This window comes from Mirounga angustirostris, unplaced genomic scaffold, assembly GCF_029215605.1.
Source record: "Mirounga angustirostris isolate CCGP_5_RB_7025 unplaced genomic scaffold, mMirAng1.0.hap1 SCAF_14, whole genome shotgun sequence".
Taxonomy (NCBI): domain Eukaryota; kingdom Metazoa; phylum Chordata; class Mammalia; order Carnivora; family Phocidae; genus Mirounga; species Mirounga angustirostris.
In genome coordinates this window covers 58327007-58354955 of record NW_026991722.1, presented here as the reverse complement: position 1 = coordinate 58354955, position 27949 = coordinate 58327007, and the positions used below count along the sequence as shown (strand labels likewise).

The following is a 27949-nucleotide window of genomic DNA, read 5'->3' as shown; positions in this document are numbered from 1 at the left end:
AATACTCATCACTGGGCTAACCAATCCCCCCTCCCCCCTCCCCTCTAAAACCCTGTTTGTTTCTCAGGTCCATAGTCTCTCATGGTTCATCTCTCCCTCCAATTCCCCCCCACACTCATTTTTCCCTTCCTTTTCCTAATGTCCTCCTTGCTATTCCTTATGTTCCACAAATAAGTGAAACCATATGATAATTGACTTTCTCTGCTTGACTTATTTCAGTTGGCATAATCTCCTCCAGTCCCATCCATGTTGCTATAAAAGTTGGGTATTCATCCTTTCTGATGGCTGAGTAATATTCCATTGTATATATGGACCACATCTTCTTTTTTTTTTTTTTTCACCACATCTTCTTTATCCATTCATCTGTTGAAGGGCATCTCGGCTCTTTCCACAGTTTGGCTATTGCGGACATTGCTGCTATGAACATTGGGGTGCATACGGCCCTTCTTTTCACTACATCTGTGTCTTTGGGGTAAATACCCAGGAGTGCAATTGCTGGGTCATAGGGTAGCTCTATTTTTAAATTTTTGAGGCACCTCCACACTGTTTTCCAAAGTGGCTGTATCAACTTGCATTCCCACCAACAGTGTAAGAGGGTTCCCCTTTCTCCACAACCTCCCCAGCATTTGTTGTTTCTTTCCCTGTCCATTTTGGCCATTCTAACTGGTGTAAGGTGGTATCTCAATGTGGTTTTGATTTGAATTTTGAAATAGCCTGATGGCTAATGATGATGAACATTTTTTCATGTGTCTGGTTAGCCATTTCTATGTCTTCTTCAGAGAAGTGTCTTTTCATATCTTCTGCCCACTTTTTGACTTGATTATTTGTTTTTTGGGTGTTGAATTTGAGAAGTTCTTTATAGATCTTGGATACCAGCCCTTTATCTGCAGTGTCATTTGCAAATATCTTCTCCCATTCTGTGGGTTGCCTCTTTGTTTTGTTGACTGTTTCCTTTGCTGTGCAGAAGCTTTTTATCTTGATGAAGCCCCAAAAGTTCATTTTTGCTTTTGTTTCACTAGCTTTTGGAGATGTATCTTGAAAGAAGTTGCTGTGGACGATGTCAAAGAGGTTACTGCCTGTGTTCTCTTCTAGGATTTTGATGGATTCCTGTCTCACATTGAGGTCTTTCATCCACTTTGAGTTTATCTTTGTGAATGGTGTTAGAGAATGGTCGAGTTTCATTCTTCTGCATGTGGCTGTCCAATTTTCCCAGCACCATTTATTGAAGAGACTGTCTTTTTGCCATTGCATGTTTTTTCCTGCTTTGTCAAAGATTATCTGACCATAGAGTTGAGGGTCCATATCTGGGTTCTCTATTCTTTTTTTTTTTTTTTTTTTTAAGATTTTGTTTATTTATTTGACAGAGAGAGAGACAGCGAGAGCAGGAACACAAGCAGGGGGATTGGGAGAGGGAGAAGCAGGCTTCCCGCCGAGAAGGGAGCCCGATGTGGGACTCGATCCCAGGACCCTGGGATCATGACCTGAGCCGAAGGCAGATGCTTAACGACTGAGCCACCCAGGTGCCCTGGGTTCTCTATTCTGTTCCATTGGTCTATGTCTGTTTTTGTGCCAGTACCATGCTGTCTTACTGATCACAGCTATGTAATATAGCTTGAAATCAGGCAATGTGGTGATGCCCCCAGCTTTGTTTTTCTTTTTCAACATTTCCTTGGCGATTCGGGGTCTTTTCTGATTCCATACAAATTTTAGGATTGTTTGTTCCAGCACTTTGAAAAATGTCATTGGAATTTTGATCGGGATGGCATTGAAGGTATAGATTGCTCTGGGTAGCACAGACATTTTAACAATGTTTATTATTCCGATCCATGAGCATAGAATATTTTTCCATCTTTTTGTGTCTTCTTCAATTTCTTTCATGAGTGTTTTGTAGTTCCTAGAGTATAGATCCTTTACCTCTTTGGGTAGGTTTACTCCGAGGTATCTTGTGGTTTTTGGTGTAATTGTAAATGGAATCGTTTCTCTAATTTCTCTTTCTACATTTGCGTTGTTAGTATATAAGAAAGCAACTGATTTCTGTGCATTAATTTTGTATCCTGCCACATTACTGAATTGCTGTATGAGTTCTAGTAATTTGGGGGTGGAGTCTTTTGGGTTTTCCACATAAAGTATCATGTCGTCTGCGAACAGAGAGACTTTGACTTCTTCTTTGCCAATTTGAATACGTTTTATTTCTTTGCTGTTGCTAGGACTTCTAGTACTATGTTGAACAATAGTGGTGAGAGTGGGCATCCTTGACGTGTTCCTGATCTTAAGGGAAAGGCTCTCAGCTTTTCCCCATTGAGGATGATATTCACTGTGGGTTTTTCATAGATGGATTTTATGAACTTGAGGAATGTTCTCTCTATCCCTCTACTCTGGAGAGTTTTAATCAGGAAAGGATGTTGTATTTTGTCAAATGCTTTTTCTGCATCAATTGAGAGGACCATATGGTTCTTCTCCCTCCTCTTATTAATGTGTTCTATTACATTGATTGATTTGCGAATGTTGAACCACCCTTGCATCCCGGGGATAGATCCCACTTGGTCGTGGTGGATGATCCTTTTAATATATTGTTGGATCCTATTAGCTAGGATTTTGTTGAGGATTTTGGAATCCATATTCATCAGGGATATCGGTCTGAAATTCTCCTTTTTGATGGGGTCTTTGCTTGGTTTGGGGATTAAGGTAATGCGCCTCAAGAATGAGTTTGGAAGTTTTCCTTCTGTTTCTGTTTTTTGAAACAGCTTCAGTAGAATAGGTATTATTTCTTCTTTGAATGTTTGGTAGAATTCCCCAGGGAATCCATCAGGCCCTGGACTCTTGTTTTTTGGGAGGTTTTTGATCACTGCTTCACTCTCGTTACTGGTTATTGGCCTATTCAGGTTGTCAATTTCTTCCTGTTTCAGCCTCGGCAGCTTATAGGTTTCCAGGAAGGCCTCCATTTCATCCAGATTGCTCAGTTTATTGGCATATAGTTGTTGATAATGATTTCTAATAATTGTTTCTATTTCCTTGGTGTTAGTTGTGATCTCTCCCCTTTCATTCATAATTTTATTAATTTGGGTCCTTTCTCTTTTCTTTTGGATAAGTCTGGCCAGTGGTTTATCAATCTTATTAATTGTTTCCAAGAACCAACTTCTAGTTTCGTTGATCTGATCTACTGTGTTTCTGGCTTCTAATTCATTGATCTCTGTGCTCTAATTTAAATTATTTCTCTTCTAATGCGTAGCTTAGGCATCGTTTGTTGCTTCTTCTCTAGTTCTTTAAGGTGTAGAGCTAGTCGGTGAATTCCGGATTTTTCTATTTTTTTGAGTAAGGCTTGGATGGCTATGTATTTCCCCCTTAGGACTGCCTTTGCAGTATCCCATAGGTTTTGGACCAATGTGTTTTCGTTCTCATTGATTTCCATGAATTGTTTAAGTTCTTTGATTTCCTGGTTGACCCAAACATTCTTGAGCAGAGTGGTCTTTAGCTTCCAAGTGTTTGAATTTCTGCCAAATTTTTTCTTGTGATTGAGTTCCAGTTTTAGAGCATTGTGGTCTGAGAATATGCAGGGAATAATCTCATTCCTTTGGTATCGGTTGAGACCTGATTTGTGACCCAGTATATGGTCAATTCTGGAGAAAGTTCCATGTGCGCTCGAGAAGAATGAGTATTCTGTTGTTTTAGGGTGGAATGTTCTGTAAATATCTATGAGGTCCATCTGGTCCAATGTATCATTCAAAGCTCTTGTTTCCTTGTTGATTTTCTGCTTAAATGATCTGTCCGTTGCTGAGAGTGGAGTATTGAGGTCTCCTACAATTAACGTATTGTTATCAATATGACTCTTTATTTTGGTTAACAGTTGGCTTATGTAGATGGCTGCTCCCATGTTAGGGGCATAGATATTTACAATTGTTAGATCTTCTTGTTGGATAGACCCTTTAAGAATGATATAGTGTCCTTCTGTGTCTCTTATTACAGACTTTAGTTTAAAATCTATTTGTCTGATATAAGAATTGCTACCCCAGCTTTCTTTTGAGGTCCGCTGGCATGGAAGATGGATCTCCATCCCTTCACTTTCAGTCTGGATGTATCTTTAGGTTCAAATGAGTCTCTTGTAGGCAGCATATGGATGGGTCCTGCAACCTGTGCCATTTTATGGGAGCGTTTAGGCCATTCACGTTGAGAGTGATTATTGAAAGATATGAATTAATTGTCATCATGTTGCCTGTGAAGACGTTGTTTTTATAGATTGTCCCTGTAAATTTCTGTTGTAGATCACTCTTGGGGTCTTTCTCCTTTTATAGAACCCCCCTTAATATTTCTTGCAGGGCCGGCTTAGTGGTCACATATTCTTTCAGTTTCTGCTGGTCGTGGACGCTCTGCATCTCTCCATCCATTCTAAATGAAAGCCCTGCCGGATAAAGTATTCTTGGTTGCATGTTCTTCTCCTTAGTACCCCGAATATGTCTTGCCAGGCCTTTCTGGCTTGCCAGGTCTCTGTGGATAGGTCTGACGTTATTCTGACGTTCCTCCCTCTGTATGTAAGGAGTCTCTTCCCCCTAACTGCCCTTAAGATGGTTTCCTTGGTTCTAAGATTTGCAAGTTTTACTATTACATGCCAGGGTGTTGGCCTGTTTTCCTTGATCTTAGGAGGGGTCCTCTCTGCCTCTAGGACTCGAATGTTTGTTTCATTCCCCAGATTAGGGAAGTTCTCAGCTACGATTTGCTCAAATACATCTTCTAGTCCTCTCTCCCTCTCCACTCCCTCCGGGATTCCAATTATTCTGACATTGGAACGCTTCATGGTGTCACTTATTTCTCTGATTCTATTTTCATGGATTCTGAGTTGTTTTTCCCGGGCCTCCTCTTTTCTTATCTATTATATTGTCTTCCAGGTCGCTTATTTGCTCTTCTGCCTCAGTTACCCTAGCTGTTAGATTATCTAAATTGGATTGGATCTCATTGATAGCATTTTTAAGTTCTGCCAATTCACCTTTTATTTCTGCCCTTAGAGACTCTATGTTGCCATTAACTGATTTCTCCATTCTAGCCATTGTCTTCACAATGGCTAGCCTGAATTCCATCTCCGACATCTTGGTTATATCTGCATCCATTTGTAAATCTGCAGCATAAGTCATAATCTCTGAGTCTTTTCTGTTTTGGGGGCTCCTCCTCCTAGTCATTCTGTTGATGTTTGTTTGAGGGAATGTAGAGAGTCCAAATTATTGACCAGAACCCAAGCAAGATGCACCTGTTTTCTTGGGACCTTAGGGTTGCTGGCCTCTTGTTTTCCCAGCCTGTCTTCTGTGGGAGGGGCCTGCCGCGCTGTTACTCAGGCAACCCTCTTTGGGCAGTGTTGCCCTGCCCCCCTGTGGTGGGGGATGGGCTCAGCGGGAATCAGTCTTGGGGGCTTTTGATCTCTGGCGGCTTTCTCTGGCAGCTTTCTGCGTCTCTTCCACGAGTCAGAGCAGAAGAGACCGTTTCCAACCCTCTGCCTCAGAGCAGAGAGATCGCAATCTGTTCTTCAGTGAGCTCTCCAGGCCACACTCTCTGTTTCTGTCCGTGCTGCTATACACTGCACCGTCCTGGGTTGTGCGCCCCTCCGCAGCGCTCCCAGTCCTGCCTCCAGGTCGGGGCACATCTCTGCCCTTTGTGCTTCTAAAACCGCCATCCGCCCCTAGTTCCCATGTGCGTGCGACCCCGCAACTCCAGGTTTCTGTCCCAGGGGCTGCAGTTCGCAGGTGTGACCCTGCTGCTCCGGGTTTCTGCCCCAGGGGCTGCCCTCAAGTCCTTTCCCCGCCGCTACTGGTTTGCAAGTCTGTGCCCCGTCTGCAGCACATGAGGCTGTCACTCACCGGGGGTGTAGGATCCCCACGGCCAGGCACCCTCCCGCTGCCGTTTATCCTCAGATATCTGCCCGCGGAATCACAGCTCCCCACTTCGTACCTCAAAACCAACCGCCTGAGATATTCTGTTTGTAGAGATCCAGATCTTCTTACATCTCAGCCCGGGTTCGTGGGTGCTCAGAGTGGTCTGGTAGATATCCAGCTCAATTCCGGGGACCAGTTGAAATAGGGTCCCCTACTCCTCCGCCATCTTTCCCCCCCTCCAAAACACAAGTTTTCAAGCAAAATTTAGAATTTGAGAACTTCTGTCTGCCACCATGACTCAATCGTTTCCCGAAACTTACATACTTTTCTAATGAGATTGGTGGTAAAATTAACTAATGTGGGGTTTTTTAATATATATATTGTATAATGAATGTGTTAATATTAGGAAAATCTATATAACTAAGTAAAATTTCCAAATGACTGATACATGTTACAAAATTATACATGGGTAAAAATTATTCAAAGTTTCAAGACAGACCAATGGATTTTGATGTAACAGAGTATAAAGAATTTTAGAATCTGGTTGTAGATTCTACTTTTGTAACTAACCTTTAAGAAATTGCCACTTGTCCAGTTCTGGTGTAGAATCAAAGAAGAATATACACAATTATCTGGAAAAGCAATTAAAAAACTCTTCCAATTACATAGTTGTGTGAGGTTGGATTTTCTTTATATATTTCAACCACAGCAAGAGATCACTAAAGGTTGAATTTTTCGGAGTATAAAGGGGTTCTGAGATTTAAAAAAATTGGGGGGGAACAGCTGCATTAGAAGAACAGATGGAAAGAGACTGTGGCCATTGTAGCTAGATCTCTAAGGCAGAATGTGCCCTACAGTTATCCCGAAAGGGCAATGGGATTCAGAGCATGTGATCTGAATTTTGAGAGGGATATGAGAATGGATGGAAGTTTTCATCTCTTAGAATATAAGAAGTAAATCAGAATCCCCTGTGGGTATGTATAGTTTTAAAAAGAATCAAAGTTAATACTATAATTATCTTTTCCTGAAAACAAACTCCTATTGTTTTCAAACTACAGATTACAAAAAAAAAGGGAAACAATTTGTCTGATGATATGCAGAAAATACAGTGATGCAAAAAAGGACACTAGTGAGACAAATAATGACTGAAACAGAAACAGGGACATGCCATTGTCTAGAGCTGCTTTCCTTAATCTTTTAAAATCCATGCCCTGTTTTTATAAACATAAAAATCCCACCACCATCTGTCCTCTCATGAGTTGTCATAGCAATACAATGCCTCTCATGGCAGACTCAATGCATAATGCCAAGTATAGTAGGGTAGAGGCAGTTTTAGGAAGGTTTTTTTTTTTTTTTTAAAGATTTTATTTATTTATTTGAGACAGAATGAGAGAGACAGAGAGCACATGAGAGGGGGGAGGGTCAGAGGGAGAAGCAGGCTCCCCACCGAGCAGGGAGCCCGATGCGGGACTCGATCCCAGGACTCCAGGATCATGACCTGAGCCGAAGGCAGTTGCTTAACAAACTGAGCCACCCAGGCGCCCCAGGAAGGGTTTTAACAATAGAGTCTAAGTATGCAGTTCTCAGATGGATGGTCTGGCTAAATCCAAGAGAAAATTCAGAGTTCACAGAATACAGCTTTGTGCCCAAGCCCAATTATCTTTATAGAGATCATAAAAAATTAGTAGTTGTAAATAACTATTTATTAAATCCAACATCGTTTACTACCTTAAGAGTGATAGTTATAATGACTACAAATGAAAGCAACTGTTACACGATTTTAGAATGACACCATCTTTGCCTTCATCGTCACAAGAAGCTGAGTAACATATAATGTGTAACATACAAGAAGCCATATAATGTAATAGGTCACAGAGCATGGACTTGAAAGCCAGACTACCTGGCTTGAGCCCCGGCTTTCTTCCGGACTAGCTGTCTGACCTAAGGGAGGTCATTTAAATTCTGGTCTGTTTCCTCATCTGTAAACAGATGAGGGATAATAACACTCTCATACTCCTTAGGTTTGTTTTAAGGACTAAATGAATTAATATATGGAAACTACTTGACAACTAAAATATGTTATATAAGCATTAGCTATTATTTTTTTAGAAAGTATTCCTTGACTGACTAGATTAACCCAATTTAGACACTGCTACACTGACATTTTAAAGAATTAAAAAATGTTTCACTAGACAAAATTCTTTAGGAAGTCATCTAGTATATATGGAATGCATGGCCTAAGAATCAAGACATCTTGAACTAAAGAAGCACCAAGTTGGGGCACCTGGGTGGCTCAGTTGGTTAAGTGTCTCTGCCTTTGGCTCAGGTAGTGATCCCAGGGTCCTGGGATTGAGCCCCATATCAGGCTCCCTGCTTCACAGGGAGCCTGCTTCTCCCTCTGCCTCTGCCCTTCTCTCTCTCTGTCTCTCATGAACAAGTAAAATCTTAAAAAAAAAGAACCATCAAGTTACAAATGTCTATAATTAATTCATTCAACAGCAGAATCTCATCGATCTCCCCAAATTTTACAGTACCAACAAAACTACTGTCCTTTGTTTAATGCATTGATAAACATTTTAAACTTAATTTTTTTGTTTTGACAATGGTAAATCTTTATTGAAAGACATTAAAGACATATAGATACTAAATAGAAAGCAATACCATGCTTATGGGTAGGAAGATTCAATATTAAAACTATATTAACACTCCAAAAATGTATCTGTAAATTTAGTGTACTTCCAACAAAAATCCTAAAAAGGTTTCTTTTAAATAACTCTCTTTATCTTGACAATTAGATACATGGATAAAATTTCTTTTATATAGGATCATATTGTCTATGCTATTTTCTTCTATAACCTTTTTTCCCCTCTATAACCTGTTTTTTAAAAAGATTTTATTTATTTGAGAGAGAGAGCACACTAGAGAGCACCAGCAGGGGGAGCATTAGAGGGAGAGGGAGAAACAGGCTCCCCACTGAGCAGGGAGCCCAACACGGGGCTGGATCCAGGACCCTGAGATTGTGACCTGAGCTGAAGGCAGATGCTTAACCGACTGAGCCACCCAGTCGCCCCCATAACCTATTTTTTAAAAGATTTATTTATTTATTTATTTGAGAGAGAGAGAGAGAACGGTGGGGGGGGGGGGGAGAAGCAGAGGGAGAGGGAGAGAATTTCAAGCTGACTCCCCAATGAGTGTGGAGCCCGAAGCGGGGCCTGGGTGGCTCAGATGGTTAAGTGTCTACCTTCGGCTCAAGTCGTGACCCTGGGATCGAGCCCCACTTCGGGTTCCCAGCTCAGCAGGGAGTCTGCTTCTCCCTCTCCTTCTGCCTCTCCCCCTGCTTGTGCTCTCTCTGTCCATCTGTCTGTCTCTCAAATGGATAAATGAAAACTTAAAAAAAAAAGAAATTGTTCCTGAATATTATGCTATGACTCATATTTGATATACCTAACAGATTACGGTAGGCTGAAAGTAAAGGATATTTAATGACTCTCCTTGAAGAAAAATTCACTCTAAAGAAGAAGCTACTATAACTAATAGAAAACCCTGTGTCCAGGGTCATTTTGGGATTAGCTCCTGGGCTATTTGTCCCAGTGGATAAATTAAATTCAGTTTTGTTACTTATCACCTTTCTAAATCAATAAATCAGCTTTAAAAGTGAACTCTCAATAGGCATATATGACTGTAGTCTTGGATGTCCTTAAGGACTTGTTGGGTAACAATTATAAACATCTGAGCCAATCAAACATTTTTAGCAAAATAAAACCAAGTAAAAAAAGTTTATGTCTTTGACACTATCAATTCTGGCATATGTATTAAACCAATGCAACACTTACAAAAATTGGATTTGGTGGAGATCATAATTTATCTAAATAATATACAAAGTTTTCTTAAATACAATCAATATTTTAAAAGAAAAAAATGGAAAATCATATTTGTCAATAAGGATTTAAAAATAAATATTTACTAAAGGATACAAAATTAATATATAGAAATCTGTTGCATTTCTATACACTAATAATGATATAGCAGAGAGAAATTAAGAAAACAATTCCATTTACAATTGCACCAAAAAGAATAAAATACCAAGGAATTAACTTAACCAAGGAGGTTAAAGACCTGTACTCTGAAAACTATAAAACATTGATGAAAGAAATTGAAAATGACAAAAACAAATGGAAAGACAAACCATGGATTGGAAAAATTAATGTTATTAAAATGTCCAAACTACCTAAAGCAAAAACAGATTCAGTGCAATCCCTATCAAAGTATTAATAGTATTTTCCACAAAACTAGAATAAATAATCTTAAAATTTGTATGGAACCACCCTTCAAGAGCCAAAACAATCTTGAGAAAGAAGAACAAAGCTGAAGGTATCACAGTCCAGATTTCAAGACATACTACAAAGCTGTAGTAAACAAAATAATACGATACTGGCACAAAAACAGACACATAGATCAATGGAACAGAACAGAGAGCCCAGAAATAAACCCATACCTATATGGTCAACTAATCTACAAACACAGAAGGCAAGAATATAAATGGAGGGGCGCCTCAGGGTGGCTCAGTTGGTTTGAGTATCTGACTCTTGATTTAGGCTCGGGTCATGATCTCAGGGTTGTGAGACTGAGTCCTGCATGGGGCTCTGCGCTGGGCACGGAGCCTGCTTAAGATTCTCTCTCTGCCTCTGTCCCTAACCCCCTTTCCCTCCCTCTCTCCGTCCCAAGAATATAAATGGAAAAAAGACCGTTTCTTCAATAAATAGTGCTGGGAAAACTGGGCAGCTACATGCAAAAGAATGAAACTGGATCTCTTTCTTACACCATGAACAAAAATAAACTCAAAATGGATGAAAGACCTAAATGTGAGACCTGAAATCAGAAAGCTCCTGGAGGAAAAAACAGGCAATAACCTCTTGGACATTGCCCTTAGAAACATTTTTCTAGATATGTCTCCTGAGGCAAGGGAAACAAAAGCAAAAACAAACTGGTAGGACTACATCAAAATAAAAAGATTTTGCACAACAAAGGAAACCACCAACAAAACAAAAAGGCAACCTAGTGAATGGGAGAAGATATTTGCAAATAAAATGTCGGATAAGGGGTTAATATCTAAAATATATAAAGAACTTATACAACTCAACACCAAAAAAAATCCAATTAAAAATGGGTAAGGGACTTGAAGAGACATTTTTCTAAAGAAGACATCCAGATGGCCAACAGACACATGAAAAGATGCTCAACATCTCCAAGCATCAGGGAAATGCAAATCAAAACCACAATGAGGGGGGAGGAGCAAGATGGTGGAGGAGTAGGAGACCTAAATTTCCTCTGGTCCCAGGAATTTAGCTAGATAGGGATCAAACCATTCTGAACACCTACTAACTCAACAGGAGATAGAAGAAAAGGATAGCAGCAACTCTCTGAACAGAAAAGCCACCACTTTCTGGAAGGCAGGACTTATGGAGAAGTGAATCCGAGGCGGATTCGGGAAGACAGATGGTGGGGGAGGGGGCCTCCGTCAGCCACCACTGGCAAATGATAGAGCAGTGGAGCACAAAAGCAGAAATTTTAGAAGTCGGCTCTGCTGAAGGACCTCGCCCCAGTGGCTAAGCGCTGGGGGGTGTGTGGAAACCTCGCAGGGACAGTGTGGTCTCGGGACCCTCGGGGTCACAGAAAGACTGGGGAAACATGAGTGCAACAGAGCTCCCAAGTATTGGAGCGGGGAAGCCGGCTGTAAAAACGGAGCCGAGGAGTGGGCTTTCAGCCTGGGGTTGCCATAAACTGTGATCCGCGGCACAGTCGGGCCACTGCTCTTCCAGCAGGGACCCAACAAGCGGCAGATCCGGTGAGACTCACCTTCCTCCCCCAGGAGGAGCGGTGCGGGTGCGCACCGCAGGATCTGCCAGGTTTGGAGAATCCAAACGCGGTCGTGTGCCAGAGATAGAAAAGCTCGGTCACAGGCCGGGGGAGACTCCACCCGGGGTCGGGTGCCAGAGATAGAAACGCGTGGTCACAGGCTGGGTGAGCACGGAGTGCGGCCGGAGACCGGGGAGACGGGAGTGACTGACTGCTTTTCTCTGGGGGCGCACTGAGGAATGGGGTCCCGAGTTCTCAGCTCCTCCGGGGCAGAGATTGGGAGGCCGCTATTTTCACTCCCCTCCTCCAAAGCTGCACGGAAAGCTTGCAGGGAACAAAAGCTCCCGAAAGCAAACCCAAGCAGATTACTTAGCCCGGACCGGCAAGGGCAGGGCAAAGACATTTGGGAACCACGGCAACAGGCCCCTCCCCAGAAGATCAGCGAGAACAGCCAGCCAAGACCAAGTTTACCATCAATGAGAACGGCAGAACTCCAGCGCTAGGGGAATGCTGCACATAGAATTTATGGCTTTCTTCCCAAGATTCTTTAGTCTTTCAAAGTTAATTTTTTTTTTAACTTTCTCTTTTTTTTTTTACTTTTTCCCTTTTTCAACCAACATCTTATCAATCCCTTTTTTAAAAAATCTTTTTTATCTTTCATTTTTAGAGTCATATTCTATCTCTTCAGAGTAGTTAACCTTATTTTTGGTATATATATATATATATATAAGTTGTTCTCTCTTTAAAATTTTGGGATACAGTTTCTTCTAATAGACCAAAATATACCCTAAATCTCTAGTGTATGGCTTTGTTCTAGTCTCCTGGTCACATTCTCTCCCTTTTTTTTTTCATTTAAATCCTCTTCTTTCTTTTTTCAACCAACTTATCAATTCCTTTTATAAAATCTTTTATAATTTTCATCTTTACAGTCATATTCCATTGCTTCATCGTATTTACCCTTATTTTTGTACATATATAAGTTTCTCTTTCTTTAAAATTTTGGGGGGCACTTTCTTCTAACAGACCAAAATATGCCCAAAATCTAGTGTGTGGCACTGATCTATGCAACAGCCTAATCATATTTGATCATATTCTGTTTTTCTTTGTTTGTTCATTTGTTTTTATATTTTTCTTTTTTTTTTCTTTTTTCTTTCTTTCCCTTTCATTCCCCCTGTTTTCAGGTCTCTTCTGATTTGTTTAGGGTATAGTTTTCTGGGGACGTTGTTACCCTGTTAGCATTTTGTTCTCTCATTCATCTATTCCCCTCTGGACAAAATGACAAGACAGAAAAAATCACCTCAAAAAAAAGAACAAGAGGCAGTACCAACTGCCAGGGACCTAATCAATACAGACATTAGTAAGATGTCAGAACTAGAGTTCAGAATGACTATTTTAAAGATAATAGCTGGGCTTGAAAAAAGCATGAAAGATATTAGAGAAACCTTTTCTGGAGAAATAAAAGAACTAAAATCTAACCAAGTCGAAATCAAAAAGGCTATTAATGAGGTGCCATCAAAAATGGAGGCTCTAACTGCTAGGATAAATGAGGCAGAAGAAAGAATTAATGATATAGAAGACCAAATGATGGAAAATAAAGAAGCTGAGAAAAAGAGAGATGAACAACTACTGGATCATGAGGGCAGAATTCAAGAGATAAGTGATACCATAAGACAAAACAATATTAGAATAATTGGGATCCCAGAAGAAGAAGAAAGAGAGAGAGGGGCAGAAGGTATACTGGAGCAAATTATAGCAGAGAACTTCCCTAATTTGGGGAAGGAAACAGGCATCAAAATCCAGGAGGCACAGAGAAGCCCCCTCAAAATCAATAAAAATAGGTCAATACCCCAACATCTAATAGTAAAACTTACGAGTCTCAGAGACAAAGAGAATCCTGAAAGCAGCTCAGGAGAAGAGATCTGTAACCTACAATGGTAGAAACATTAGACTGGCAACAGATCTCTCCACAGAGACCTGGCAGGCCAGAAAGGACTGGCATGATATATCCAGAGCACTAAATGAGAAAAATATGCAGCCAAGAATACTATATCCAGTTAGGCTGTCATTGAAAATAGAAGGAGAGAGAAAAAGCTTCCAGGACAAACAAAAACTAAAGGAATTTGCAAACACAAAACCAGCCCTACAAGAAATATTGAAAGCAGGGTTCTCTAAGCAAAGAGAGAGCCTAAAGGTAACGTAGACCAGAAAGGAACACAGACAATATACAGTAACAGTCACCTTACAGGCAATACAATGGCACTAAATTCCTATCTTTCAATCGTTACCCTGAATGTAATGGGCTAAATGCTCCAAACAAAAGACACAGGGTATCAGATTGGATAAAAAAAACAAGACCCATCGATATGCTGTCTGCAAGAGACTCATTTTAGACCCAAAGACACCCCCAGACTGAAAATGAGGGGGTGGAAAACCATTTACCATGCTATTTGACACCAAAAGAAAGCTGGGGTGGCAATCCTTCTATCAGACAAATTAGATTTTAAACCAAAGACTGTAATAAGAGATGAGGAAGGACACTATATCCTACTTAAAGGGTCTATCCAACAAGAAGATCAACAATTGTAAATATCTATGCCCCTAACATGGGAGCAGCCAATGATATAAGCCAATTAATAACAAAAGCAAAGAAACACATCGACAACAATACAATAATAGTGGGGGACTTTAACACCCCCCTCACTGAAATGGACAGATCCTCTAAGCAAAAGATCAACAAGGAAATAAAGACTTTTAATGACACACTGGACCAAATGGACTTCACAGATATATTCAGAACCTTCCATCCCAAAGCAACAGAATACACATTCTTCTCTAGTGCCCATGGAACGTTCTCCAGAATAGTTCACATCCTAGGCCACAAATCAGGTCTCAATCAGTACCAAAAGATTGGGATTATTCCCTGCATATTTTCAGACCACAATGCTTTGAAACTAGAACTCAATCACAAGAGGAAAGTCAGAAAGAACTCAAAATCATGGAGGCTAAAGAGCATCCTACTAAAGAATGAATGGGTCAACCAGGAAATTAAAGAAGAATTTAAAAAATTCATGGAAACAAATGAAAATGAAAACACAGCTATTCAAAATCTTTGGGATACAGCAAAGGCAGTCCTTTGAGGAAAGTATATAGCAACGCAAGCCTTTCTCAAGAAACAAGAAAGGTCTCAAATACACAATCTATCCCTACACCTAAAGGAGCTGGAGAAAGAACAGCAAATAAAGCCTAAACCCAGCAGGAGAAGAGAAATAATAAAGATCAGAGCCGCAATCAATGAAATAGAAACTGAAAGAACAGTAGAACAGATCAATGAGACTAGGAGCTGGTTCTTTGAAAGAATTAACAAGATTGATAAATCCCTGGCCAGACTTATCAAAAAGAAAAGAGAAAGGACCCAAATAAACAAAATCATAAAGAGGAGAGATCACAACCAACACCAAAGAAAAACAAACAATTATAAGAACATATCATGAGCAACTATATGCCAGCAGATTAGATAATCTGGAAGAAATGGATGCATTCCTAGAGATGTATCAACTACCAAAACTGAACCAGGAAGAAATAGAAAACCTGAACAGACCTATAACCACTAAGGAAATTGAAGCAGTCATCAAAAATCTCCCAACAAACAAAAACCCAGGGCCAGATGGCTTCCCAGGGCAATTCTACCAAACATTTGAAGAATTAATACCTATTCTTCTGAAACTGTTCCAAAAAAACAGAAATGGAAGGAAAACTTCCAAACTCGTTTTATGAGGCCACCATTACCTTGATCCCAAAACCAGACAAAGACCCCATCAGAAAGGAGAAGTACAGACCAATATCCTTGATGAACACAGATGCAAAAATTCTCACCAAAATACTAGCCAGTAGGATCCAACAGTACATTAAAGGGATTATTCACCACGACCAAGTGGGATTTATCCCTGGGCTGCAAGGTTGGTTCAACATCCACAAATCAATCGATGTGATACAATACATTAATAAAAGAAAGAACAAGAACCATATGATCCTCTCAATAGATGCAGAAAAAGCATTTGACAAAGTACAGCACCCTTTCTTGATCAAAACTCTTCAGAGTATAGGGATAGAGGGTACATACCTCAATATCATAAAAGCCATCTATGAAAAACCCACAGTGAATATCATTCTCAATGGGGAAAAACTGAGAGCTTTCCCCCTAAGGTCAGGAACATGGCAGGGATGTCCACTATCACCACTGCTATTCAACACAGTATTAGAAGTCCTAGCCACAGCAATCAGACAACAAAAAGAAATCAAAGGCATCCGAACTGGCAAAGAAGAAGTCAAACTCTCACTCTTTGCAGATGATATGATACTTTATGTGGAAAACTCAAAAGACTCCACCCCAAAACTGCTAGAACTCATACAGGAATTCAGTCTAGTGGCAGGATATAAAATCAATGCACAGAAATCAGTGGCATTCCTATACATCAACAACAAGACAGAAGAAAGAGAAATTAAGGAGTCAATCCCATTTACAGTTGTACACAAAACCATAAGATACCTAGGAATAAATCTAACCAAAGAGGCAAAGGATCTGTACTCAGGAAACTATAAAATACTCATGAAAGAAATGGAGGAAGACACAAAGAAATGGAAAAACGTTCCATGCTCATGGATTGGAAGAACAAATATTGTCAATGCTACCTAGAGCAATCTACACATTCGATGCAATCCCTATCAAAATACCATCCACTTTTTTCAAAGAAATGGAACAAATAATCCTAAAATTTGTATGGAACTAGAAAAGACCCCAAATAGCCAGAGGAATGTTGAAAAAGATAAGTAAAGCTGGCAGCATCACAATTCCAGACTTCAAGCTCTATTACAAAGCTGTCATCATCAAGACAGTATGGTACTGGCACAAAAACAGACACATAGATCAATGGAATAGAATAGAGAGCCCAGAAATGGACCCTCAACGCTATGGTCAGCTCATCTTCAACAAAGCAGGAAAGAATGTCCAATGGAAAAAAGACAGTCTCTTCAACAAATGATGTTGGAGGAAAATTGGATAGCCACATGCAGAAGAATGAAACTGGACCATTTCCTTACACCACACACAAAAATAGACTCTAAATGGTTGAAAGACCTAAATGTAAGACAGCAGTCCATCAAAATCCTTCAGGAGAACACAGGCAGCAACCTGTTCGACCTCAGCCGCAGCAACTTCTTCCTAGAAACATTGCCAAAGGCAAGGGAAGCAAGGGCAAAAATGAACTATTGGGACTTCATCAAGATAAAAAGCTTTTTCACAGCAAAAGAAACAGTCAACAAAACCAAAAGACACCCAACAGAATGGGAGCAGATATGTGCAAATGACATATCAGATAAAGGGCTAGTATCTAAATCTATAAAGAACTTTTTTTTTTTTTAAAGATTTTATTTATTTACTTGACAGGGACAGAGACAGCGAGAGCAGGAACACAAGCAGGGGGAATGGGAGAGGGAGAAGCAGGCTTCCCGCTGAGCCGGGAGCCCGATGTGGGACTCGATCCCAGGACCCTGGGATCATGACCTGAGCCGAAGGCAGTCGCTTAACCAACTGAGCCACCCAGGCGCCCTAAATCTATAAAGAACTTCTTAAACTCAACACCCAAAGAACAAATGATCCAATCAAGAAATGGGCAGAAGACATGAACAGACATTTTTCCAAAGAAGGCATCCAAATGGCCAACAGACACATGAAAAAGTGCTCAACAGTGCTCGGCATCAGGAAATCCAAATCAAAACCTCAATGAGATATCACCTCACACCAGTCAGAATGGCTAAAATTAACAAATCAGGAAACGACAGATGTTGGCGGGGATGCGGAGAAAGGGGAACCATCCTACACTGTTGGTGGGAATGCAGGCTGGTGCAGCCACTCTGGAAAACAGTATGGAGGCTCCTCAGAAAGTTGAAAATAGAGCTATCCTACGACCCAGCAACTGTACTACTGGGTATTTACCCCAAAGATACAAATGTAGGGATCCAAAGGGGAATGTGCACCCTGATGTTTATAGCAGCAATGTCCACAATAGCCAAACTATGGAAAGAGCCAAGATGTCCATCGACAGATGAATGGATAAAGAAGATGTGGTATGTATATATAATGGAATATTACACAGCCATCAAACAGAATGAAATCTTGCCATTTGCAACGACATGAATAGAACTTGAGGGTGTTATGCTGAGCGAAATAAGTCAATCAGAGAAAGACATGTATCATATGACCTCACTGATATGAGGAATTCTTAATCTCAGGAAACAAACTGAGTGTTGCTGGAGTGGTGGGGGGTGGGAGGGATGGGGTGGCTGGGTGATAGACATTGGGTATGTGTTATAGTGAGCGCTGTGAATTGTTTAAGAGTGTTGAATTACAGACCTGTACCTCTGCAAAAAAAAAAAAGAAGAAGAAGAAGAAGAAGATAGCAGGAAGGGAAAAATGAAGTGGGGGAAATCGGAGGGGGAGACAAACCATGAGAGACTATAGACTCTGAGAAACAAACTGAGGGTTCTAGAGGGGAGGGAGGTGGGGGGATGAGTTAGCCTGGTGATGGGTATTAAAGAGGGCATGCACTGCATGAAGCACTGGGTGTTATATGCAAACAATGAGTCATGGAACACTACATCAAAAACTAATGATGTAATGTATGGTGATTAACATAATAATAAAAATAATAATAAAAAATAAAATAAAATAAATCTAAAAAAACCCCACAATGAGATACCACTTCATACTAGTCAAAATGGCTAGTATCAAAAAGACAAATAACAAGTGTTGGAAAGGATGTGGAGAAAAGGGAACTCTCATGCACTGTTGCTGGGAATGTTAATTGATGCAGCCACTGTGGGAAACAGTATGGAGGTTACTAAAAAAATAAAAAATAGAAATACCATATGATCCAGTAATTCTATTTACTGGACCAAAGAAAACAAAAACACTAATTAAAAAAGATATATGCACCCCTATGTTTATTGCAGCATTACTTATAATAGCCAAGCTATAGAAGCAACCCAAGATGAATGGATGAAGAAGAGTAGTCATATGCACATATATCTAATGGAATATTACTCAGTCATAAAAAAGAATTTGCAACAACACAGATGGACCTGGAGGTTATTATGCTAAGTAAAAGAAGTCAGAGAAAAACAAACACGATACGATTTCTCTTATATGTGGAATGTAAAAAACACAGAAACAAAAAAGCTACAACAGACTTATAAATACAGAGAACAAACTGATGGTTACTGGAGGGAAAGTGGTGGGGTATGGGCAAAATGAGTGAAGGGGATTGGGAGGTACAGGCTTCTAGTCACAGAGTGAGTAAGTCAATCAGATGAAAGGCACAGCATACGGAATATAGTCAATGGTACTGAAATAGCATTTTATAGTGATAGGTGGTAGCTACACTTGTGGTGAGCATAGCATAATGTACAGAGTTGTGGAATCACTATACTGTCTACCTGAAACTAATATAATACTCTATCAACTATACTTCAACAAATGTAAATAAATAAAAATTAAAAAATTATGTTATGCTTGGTTAGGGTCCCAAAGTCATTTATTTTCAACCAAGGTGCTTCCGCTGTCCTCTTAATTTTATTCATGTTTTCCTGAACTAGGAATGTAATTTGATTGTGTCTAAAAATAACTAAGAAAACAAACATTTACCACACTAGTATTTGGTTGAACTCTTAGCACATACTTGTTCTTTAATATTAGAAAGTAACAAGTGTTGGTGTAAAGCAAGACAGAAATCCATTCTGTGTGGTAGCCAATGGATACACCTAGATTTGATCTGAGCTACAAAAAAGTTAGAATAAAAAAAAAAAAAAAAAAAAAAAGCATGGATGTCCTAAAAGGAAGAGGCCAAGCCCCAGTCAAGTTCGTACCAGAACGAGAGCCATGAGTTGAAAGTCTGAGTTCAAGGAATTCATAAGGCAGATAAAGGAGCAGGAATACAGAAGAAACATGTAATCAACAGGATGGCAGAGCCTATATCTTAAGGCTCAAGTTTGTGTTCCAAGTATCACGTGCATAGCTGTCTCATCTTGTTTTCCTGGGTTTTGCAGGCACTGCCTCTTACCTGACACCCCCACCTTCTTTTGCCCTTTTCATAGGCTTTTCTCTCACCTGGGTGAGATCTGGGGTCTCTGAAATGATGTGGCAAAATGGTTCAACAAGTTATTGTTGCTAAGCAGTTTTTCAGCAGGCTTCCTAGTCTAGTCTTGGAATCTATAATACTTTCATTATGTACTAGAAGTGACCTCAGTATCGGAAAGAATCTAGTGTCTCCAAACCAACATTATCCAAACAGTACACCACTGAATTCCCAACAGGAAGAAGACGACTATACTTTGCTACCCCAGCAGGAGAGAGGAAGATTTTCTACTCCCCCACAACAGCCCAGACAATGAGAGACTGTCCCAATTCAGCCAATGAGAAGCTACTACACTTTCAACTCCTAGTTTACTGCAGTAGACTTTTTGTTTACAACAGTACTCCTAACTCCTCCCTGTCCTCTATAAAAGAGTGCTCCTCTCCTTTGTTTTCTGGACGTGCCTATGGTTTTGCTGTAGCTTTCATACCCCAAATTGCAATTCTCTGCTATTCCTAAATAAACCCATTTTTGCTTGTAAAAAACCTGACACTTTTATTTTTATGGTTAATCGTAGAGCCTATTATATCATAAATCATTTCATAATTTTCTAAAATGCATTTTAAACCACTATGTGATACTGTATGATTACATTTATGTGAAATTATACAACAAGCAAAACTAATCTAAGTGGATAAAGTCAGAACAGTAGCCATAAAACGGGAATTAAGGGTTAGAAACTATAAAGCAGACAAGTAAATAAGAATAGAAGTCAAAGCAGGAAGCCATCTTAGTTCAGGTTAGATTTTGTTTAGGTGGACCAAGTTGCTATTCTGGCCAGTGGCTCCTTTTCAGTTGTTAGGCCCACTTGTTTTCATTGCACATTATTCTAAAATTGCAGGCTAATGCCCAAAATACAAAATTGAGCATTTCATTTACACAAAAAACAGTATTTTCAATGGTCTGTTTCTGCACTTTAGGGCAGAAAATCTCAGGGGGAAAAAGGGCAGCCTAATATATTAATAAATTTTTGGAGAATCAGTTTTCAAAAGCTAAGCCTGTTTGGAAAGTCTTTCACAAATAGCACATGCAAACCTAAAGGGAAGAAAATAATCCTCTTATTAACTCTAGTATGTATGTATGTATGTATGCTTGAAATTAATATACTGTGGCCAGAAGACCAGTGGATGGATGCCTAGCCTTTCTAGATATTAAAACATTTATAAGCCTTCTATAAATAAAACAGTGTGGTTTTGATGCATGAACACAGAGACCAATGGCACAGCATAGAACACCCAGAAATAAAGCAAAGTACATATGATAATGGTGGCATCCCAAATCAGTGGAAGAAAGACTTTTAAATAAATAGCTTTACGACTTTATAAGTAATATTTAAATGAATAATGGTAATTGTGTGAAAAAGAAAAAACTGGATCCATAGTTCATACATAAATCAGGATGAATTCCAAATGTATTAGAGAATTATATGTAGATAAATAAACAAACAAATCAAACCATACAAGTACTATCTGGGACTAGGGGGAAAACCTGACTATGACTCAAAATCTAGAGACAATGAAAGGAAACACTGATAAAGTTGACTATATAAAATAAAAAAAACTTTTCAGGATAAAAAAATACCAAAGAAGGGGCGCCTAGGTGGCTCAGTCCATTGAATGTCTGCCTTCGGCTCAGGTCATGGTCTTGGGGTCATGGGATCAAGCCCTGTGTCAGGCTCCCTGATCAGCAGGGAGTCTGATTTTCCCTTCCCCTGCTCATGCTCTCTTTCTCTCTGCCCTTCTCAAATAAATAAAATCTTAAAAACAAAAACAAAAAAGGTTAAAATAACAAATGAGCAACTGGGAAACAAAATTATAATTTATAACATAAATGTTGGGGTTATATACCTAACATATTTTTAAACTTCTAAATAATAAATAAAAAACTAATAATCCAGTAGAAAAATGGGCAAAGATATGAACAATTCACAAAAAAGTCAATATAAACAGTCCTTAAACATATGAACAGATGCTCAACCTCACTGGTAGTAAGGGAGATGAAAATTTAAAACTATACCATTTCCCTATCAAATTAACAAAAACCCAAAACTTTGGTAGACAATAGCAACAAATGTTTGGCAACATTATTTTTTGGAAGTGTTGTGGGGGAACATTGCCTTGGTGAGAATGCAAATATTATGACTCTTTTGGAGGAGAAATGGATAACATCTAGCAATATTACATAGAATTGACTACACAAGATTATTCATTATACTGTTATTTGTAATGGTAAAAGATTGGAAATAACCCAAATGTCCATCTATCAACAAATGAATACATAAAGTGTTTTAGCCAACAATGGGGTTCTATGTAGGTACCAAAAAAAAATTAATATGGAAGAAGTTCCAGGATATTCAATTAAATGAAAATACAAAAACAAGAAAGAAAAAAATGAAGCATAATGTTTCATGTAACAATGAATGTTGTTGTTGTTGTTTTTAATAAATATAAATGCCTACAAAAGTTTTAAACAATGGCTATAGGTAGGATGAAACCATTCATCCCAGTTTCCTTGAGCCAATTCAGGTCAATTCAGGTTCAGGTTTATCCTACTGGTTTAACTCTCAAAAATGTCTTAGTTTGGACAATAAGTTACGTGGTCACCTTATCTATAGTTGAGGGAAGGAACAGAGTGGAAGTGACAGAGATGGATATGAGCTGCTTTACCACTGTTACATACATTTATCTAATTATGTAAATATTTTACATAATCAAAACAAAAATAAATCAGAAAGGAAATAAACAATCCCTAAAAACTGAAAACTAACATAAATGAACCTAACTTTATATAAAGTTGGTCACATAACCACTCACAGAAAATACTCCAACTGACTTCGGTTATTATATAGTTTTTGGGCTTTACATCTTCAATACATATTCAAGGATAAAGGACAAGGACAATCTTAACTGCCACTTAACAGTCTCATTGATGTATTATAAATAAAGCATATAAGTAATTATATTAATGTTGTTAGAAACCAAAAATTTCAGCATGAGTTACAGATGTAAAATCAAAAGGAGTAAAGACCTTGTCATCTTAAATTTGAATTGGCAATATTACTACAAACTCAAAAAGTTTCTTCCCTTGTAGTTATTTATTAGGTCTGCCCACTAAAAAGGATTAGAAGAAAGCTAGTAGTAGCAACAAGTAGTCCTGATGGCAAGACTGTGGTCTCTACCCACCATTTTCTTATATTGGGAACCAAAGTCCCCTGGGGAAATGACTAATTACATATGTAAGATATGTAAGATGAGCCTTGGACAGCTTCTAAAGCTAACAAAGAGAACAGAAGCGATGTCAAAAGGACTCAAGCACTAAGCTGAAGAGGTTCCTACTAACCAAAGATGAGAAAATTTGAGCAAAAAGAAAAATGACAGCAACTGATTAAAACACTAAACATATGTAAAAAACCATGAGTCAGTGAAAAAGTCTGCAACCATCGGACAGTGATGCAAACTAAATTCCATGCCCTGTCTATGAACCCAGTGCTCCCAATTAGCATCAGAGTGTCTTTTATATATCAATAGATGTCCAAGGATCAGCAGGCAATTGAGGAAATGGAAACCGTGCAAAGAGCAGAAGGAAAAACTGCAACCACAACTGAGCTCCATAATTAACAGTCCCAGAAAGATAAGAAAAATACCTATAAAACAAGAACAGTATGCTCCCCAAAAAGGACAAGCAGAGAAAGGCTCTTGGAAATTAAAAATGAAAGCCAAAATTTTAAACACTAATACAAAGTTTAGAAGATTAAGAAATCTTTCAGGAAGTATACTCCAATATAAGAAGACATAATAGTATTATTCATTTAATAAACTAGTGTTTATACTATCATGCATCAAACTAATATGTAACACTAATTTATTCAATGGATTGCTAAAGTAATTACTGATTTAACTAGAAGTAGTGATAAGTATACTGGGAAGATAAGAGATAAGAAAGCTAAGTCGTCATCTGCCATAATAAGTCAATGAATAGTTTCTAAAATCAAAGAATCGAGAGAACAGTATAAAGATACTATTTAAAATTATGGAAGTAAAACAATACCAAAGAGCTGGAAGTTGTCTCTGACACAGGACCAAAGGGTTGGGAACAAGCAAGCCAGGGGGTTGTTTTAGTACAACGTGCATGTACTCCAAGTATGTATATATACCCCAATAGTGGTTAATTTTAAAAGATCAAAATGCACCTGTCCTTAAGGAGTTTATAGTCTCTTGGAAGAACATATTAAAAACAATTATAGTAGCATGCAGTACATGACTTAACAGAAGCAGACAATGTGAATAATGTAGAGGATCCTATCTCAGTCAAAAGAGATGTTTGGGAGACAAGGGGACATTTGAACTGTGGTTTTAGAGGATGAAAAAGGGTTAACTGGTTGGAGAGAGGATGATGAGTGCTCTCCCATCAGCAGTCTACACATGTAAATTTTCTTTTGAAAACACAAGTGGTAACATTCCATAAACACACTTTTGCACACCTTGCTTTTTTTAAAAAAAAGATTTATTTATTTATTTTAGAGAGACTGAGAGAAAGAACACAAGTAGGGGGAGGGGCAGAGGGAGAAGGAGACAGAGAGAATCTCAAACAGACTCCCTGTTGAGAGTGGAGCCCAAAGGGGGCCTTGATCCCATGACTCTGAGATCATGACCTGAGCTGAAATCAAGAGTTGGAAGCCCAATCGACTGAGCCACCCAGGTGTCCCCCTTTTTTTACTTACTACATCTTGGACACTATTCCTCAGAAAACACTTAAAAATAACTTTTAGTTTAAAAAAAAAAAAGCTTTTAATTTCTCAAGGATCTCTTAGTGAAGTCTTTTTTTTTTTTGAGGTGGGGAGGGACAGTGGGAGAGGGACAAAGAGAGAGAATCCCAAGCAGTCCGCAGCCCAGCGTGGAGCCCAACAAGGGCTCAATCTCACGACCCTGATACCAAGACCCAAGACAAAATCAAGAGTTGGGCATTTAAATGACTGAGCCACCCAGGCACCTCATAGTGAAGTCTTACATAAAAGGAAGATAATCTATTTTAAATATATGAAGTATTTATTTTTATTTAGAACTATAACATATGCTTCTTATTAAAAATTCAACAGTATGAAATATTAAAAATAAAAAGTAAAAATATTCCCATTGTTCCTCCATTCCTACTTCCCTAGAATAAGCACTTTGAATTTCCTTCCAGACCTTTTCTATAAAAATAAAACTGCACATATATGTAAATATCATTCAATCCAAGGAAATGCCATAATGTTCTATGCACCTACTACATCTATATCCACACTAGTCTACACACATAAAATAGTTATATTCTTTTTTTTTTTTTAAGATTTTATTTTGTTTAATTTGCTAGAGAGAGAGAGAGAGTGACAGTACAAGCAGGGAGAGTGGCAGGCAGAGGGAGAAGCATGCTCCCTGCCGAGCAAGGAGCCCGATGTGGGACTCGATCCCAGGACTCTGGGATCATGACCTGAGCTGAAGGCAGACGCTTAACCGACTGAGCCACCCAGGCGTCCCAGTTATATTCTTTAAAGTCTCTTAAAGTCAAAGATTCTGTGATAAATATGAAACTTTCCTGCATGTCAACTTACCAACGCAATCACAGCACTCATCCCAAAGGGTCCCAAGACACAACATACACTCCTTGCAGCAGGAACAATTTCCTTCTCCAGGTCGGCACTGGCAGAGCTCCTAGAAATAAGACAGATGTTCAAACTTAAAATTTCAAACATCTATGTTTAAAATTGTTAGTTTTTTACAGCAAAGCCCCTACATTTGCATTTATAGCAATCTACTCTTCACACAGTTTTTTTTTTTTTTAAGAACATTAACGTTTGTAGGAATTAATTGTTTTTAGGAACATAAATATCTACAACGTCAAGCAGATTTATATTTTCTTTTGGACGCATTCAGTGATCTATTTTGGATGCTTTTATCTTATTTTGAAACAGAGAAAACATTTTGCTTTATAACCCATAACTTTACCCCCTAAACTACCTTGAAAAATAGTTCAGTACAAGCATAAAACCTGCTTTTCAGCTATTAAATTCATTGTCCAAATTAAATGAATAGCCAGCTTGTAGTGGGAGCTGTGGTTTCTCAATATGTGGAGTATGAATAAAAGCATCTTTCAAAAACTGCTCTTTTTATTGACCTACAACATATTAAATCAGTGTGCTCAGTGTGGTAGACTATTTAAAAGAAGGGAGCAATTATTCCCTCCCTGTGTCCACCCACCCTCTTTGCAATGTAACAGCAGCTCTTTTGATCAAGGGACGGTGTCTATTTTTTTTTTTTTAAAGATTTTATTTATTTATTTGACAGAGAGAAACACACCGAGAGAGGGAACACAAGCAGGGGGAGTGGGAGAAGGAGAAGCAGGCCTCCTGCTGAGCAGGGAGCCTGATGCGGGGCTCGATCCGACTCTGGGATCATGACCTGAGCTGAAGGCAGACATTTAACAACTGAGCTACCCAGGCGCCCCGGGACGGTGTCTATTTTCAGAACAACTTTAATCAGCAGAATGTGGTGGAAGTGACACCATGTCAGTTCTGAGTCTGGGTCTCCACAGCATTGAGTGCTCTCCCTCCTCTTCTTCTCAGAACTTCTCCCAGCTGCCATGTGTAACTGGGAGAAGGCCACATGGGCAAGTTGGTCCACTTGAAGCCATCGTATCTCTTTCAGCCTCCAACTAACCAGCAGCTGACAGTAGACATAGAATGAGCCTAGAAAAACCATACAGTTGATATAGGCCCAGACTGCCAACTCACAGAAACAAGAGCTAAATAAATGGTTATTGTTTTAAGCCACTAAACTTTGCTTCCTAAATGAGGCTTCAAGGTAACTCCTTTAGTCCTTTCCACCAGACAGCCACTCCTAAACAAAGCCAACTTATAGGGAAATTCTGTAGCCACCATTGCTTACTCAGCTTTCCCTGGGTTATGAGATACCATATACATTTCTAAAAACTTAAACATGGCACATAATATTTATCCCTATTGGTTATCTTATTACATTTCTAGACTACGGGAGTCATTCCATCATTCTAGTATGACATGATTTTTTTGCAACACTGATATTTAATTCCTTGTTTCTTCTTCTCCAAAAGTCCCTTAGCTATTTCACGGCACTTTCGAGAATCAACACTTGTGCTATTTTCTAACTAACTCATGAGTTTCATGTCAGCGTATACCTGTAACCTGATGATATATGCAAGCAGCAATATTTTATTTATTTTTTAAGATTTTGTTTATTTATTTGATAGAGAAAGACAGGGAGAGAGGGAACACAAGCAGGGGGAGTGGGAGAGGGAGAAGCAGGCTTCCTGCGGAGCAGGGAGCCCGATGTGGGGGGCTGGATCCCAGGACCCTGGGATCATGACTGGAGCCGAAGGCAGACACTTAACGACTGAGCCACCCAGGCGCCCCATGCAGCAATATTCTAGTACTTTGGAACTCTGTCTAGTCAGGCTGAATTCATGTACTGTAGACCTTAGGTAACTTTGCTAGGTCTCGTAGAAAGAAAGGGACTAGAAGGGCAGGGACTTGCTGAGAAGTACAGATGCTTCATCACAGAACTGGTGATGCTTAATTTAGACAAGCTCAAATTTACTTGGAAACCTAGAAAATCAGAGTTGCCAAAGATATACTTTGTGACTTGTTTCTCTATCTTTGGAATGAGAGAACATTTTTTGAGTATATGTTCTTTAAAAACACCACCAGAGTCAAGGATATTGATGCTTACTGTTTTTTAGCTTTAAGGTTGCCACTTAGTCACAAGAAATAAAGCTTCTTTTAAATTTTAATTTACATTATACATAGAAAATAACCTTTTACTCTCTTAGTTGCTTGTATTTACATTATCTATTTAGCTCAGGAGAAGCAAATTAGAAAGTAATAAATTTATTCAAAGAATGTATCTCTCCTTTTCTATCTATAGAAGTTTCTAAATAATAGCTTATTAAATGAATGACTGTATATCACATTAAATAATTTGAAAATGAATGTCAATGTAATGGCTTCCAATCTGAGTCATTAAAGCATTCATTATGACT

At 39.0% G+C, this 27949-nt stretch overlaps 1 protein-coding gene across 1 annotated transcript in view; it reads right to left on the bottom strand.

Moving 5' to 3' along the window:
- Window positions 1-27949, bottom strand: part of TWSG1 (twisted gastrulation BMP signaling modulator 1) — a 75622-nt gene that overhangs the window by 18544 nt on the left and 29129 nt on the right. Inside the window, exon 3 of the mRNA XM_045887040.2 lies at window positions 25488-25587. Coding sequence (XP_045742996.1) covers window positions 25488-25587 — 100 coding nt within the window. The remainder of the gene's footprint in view (window positions 1-25487; window positions 25588-27949) is intronic.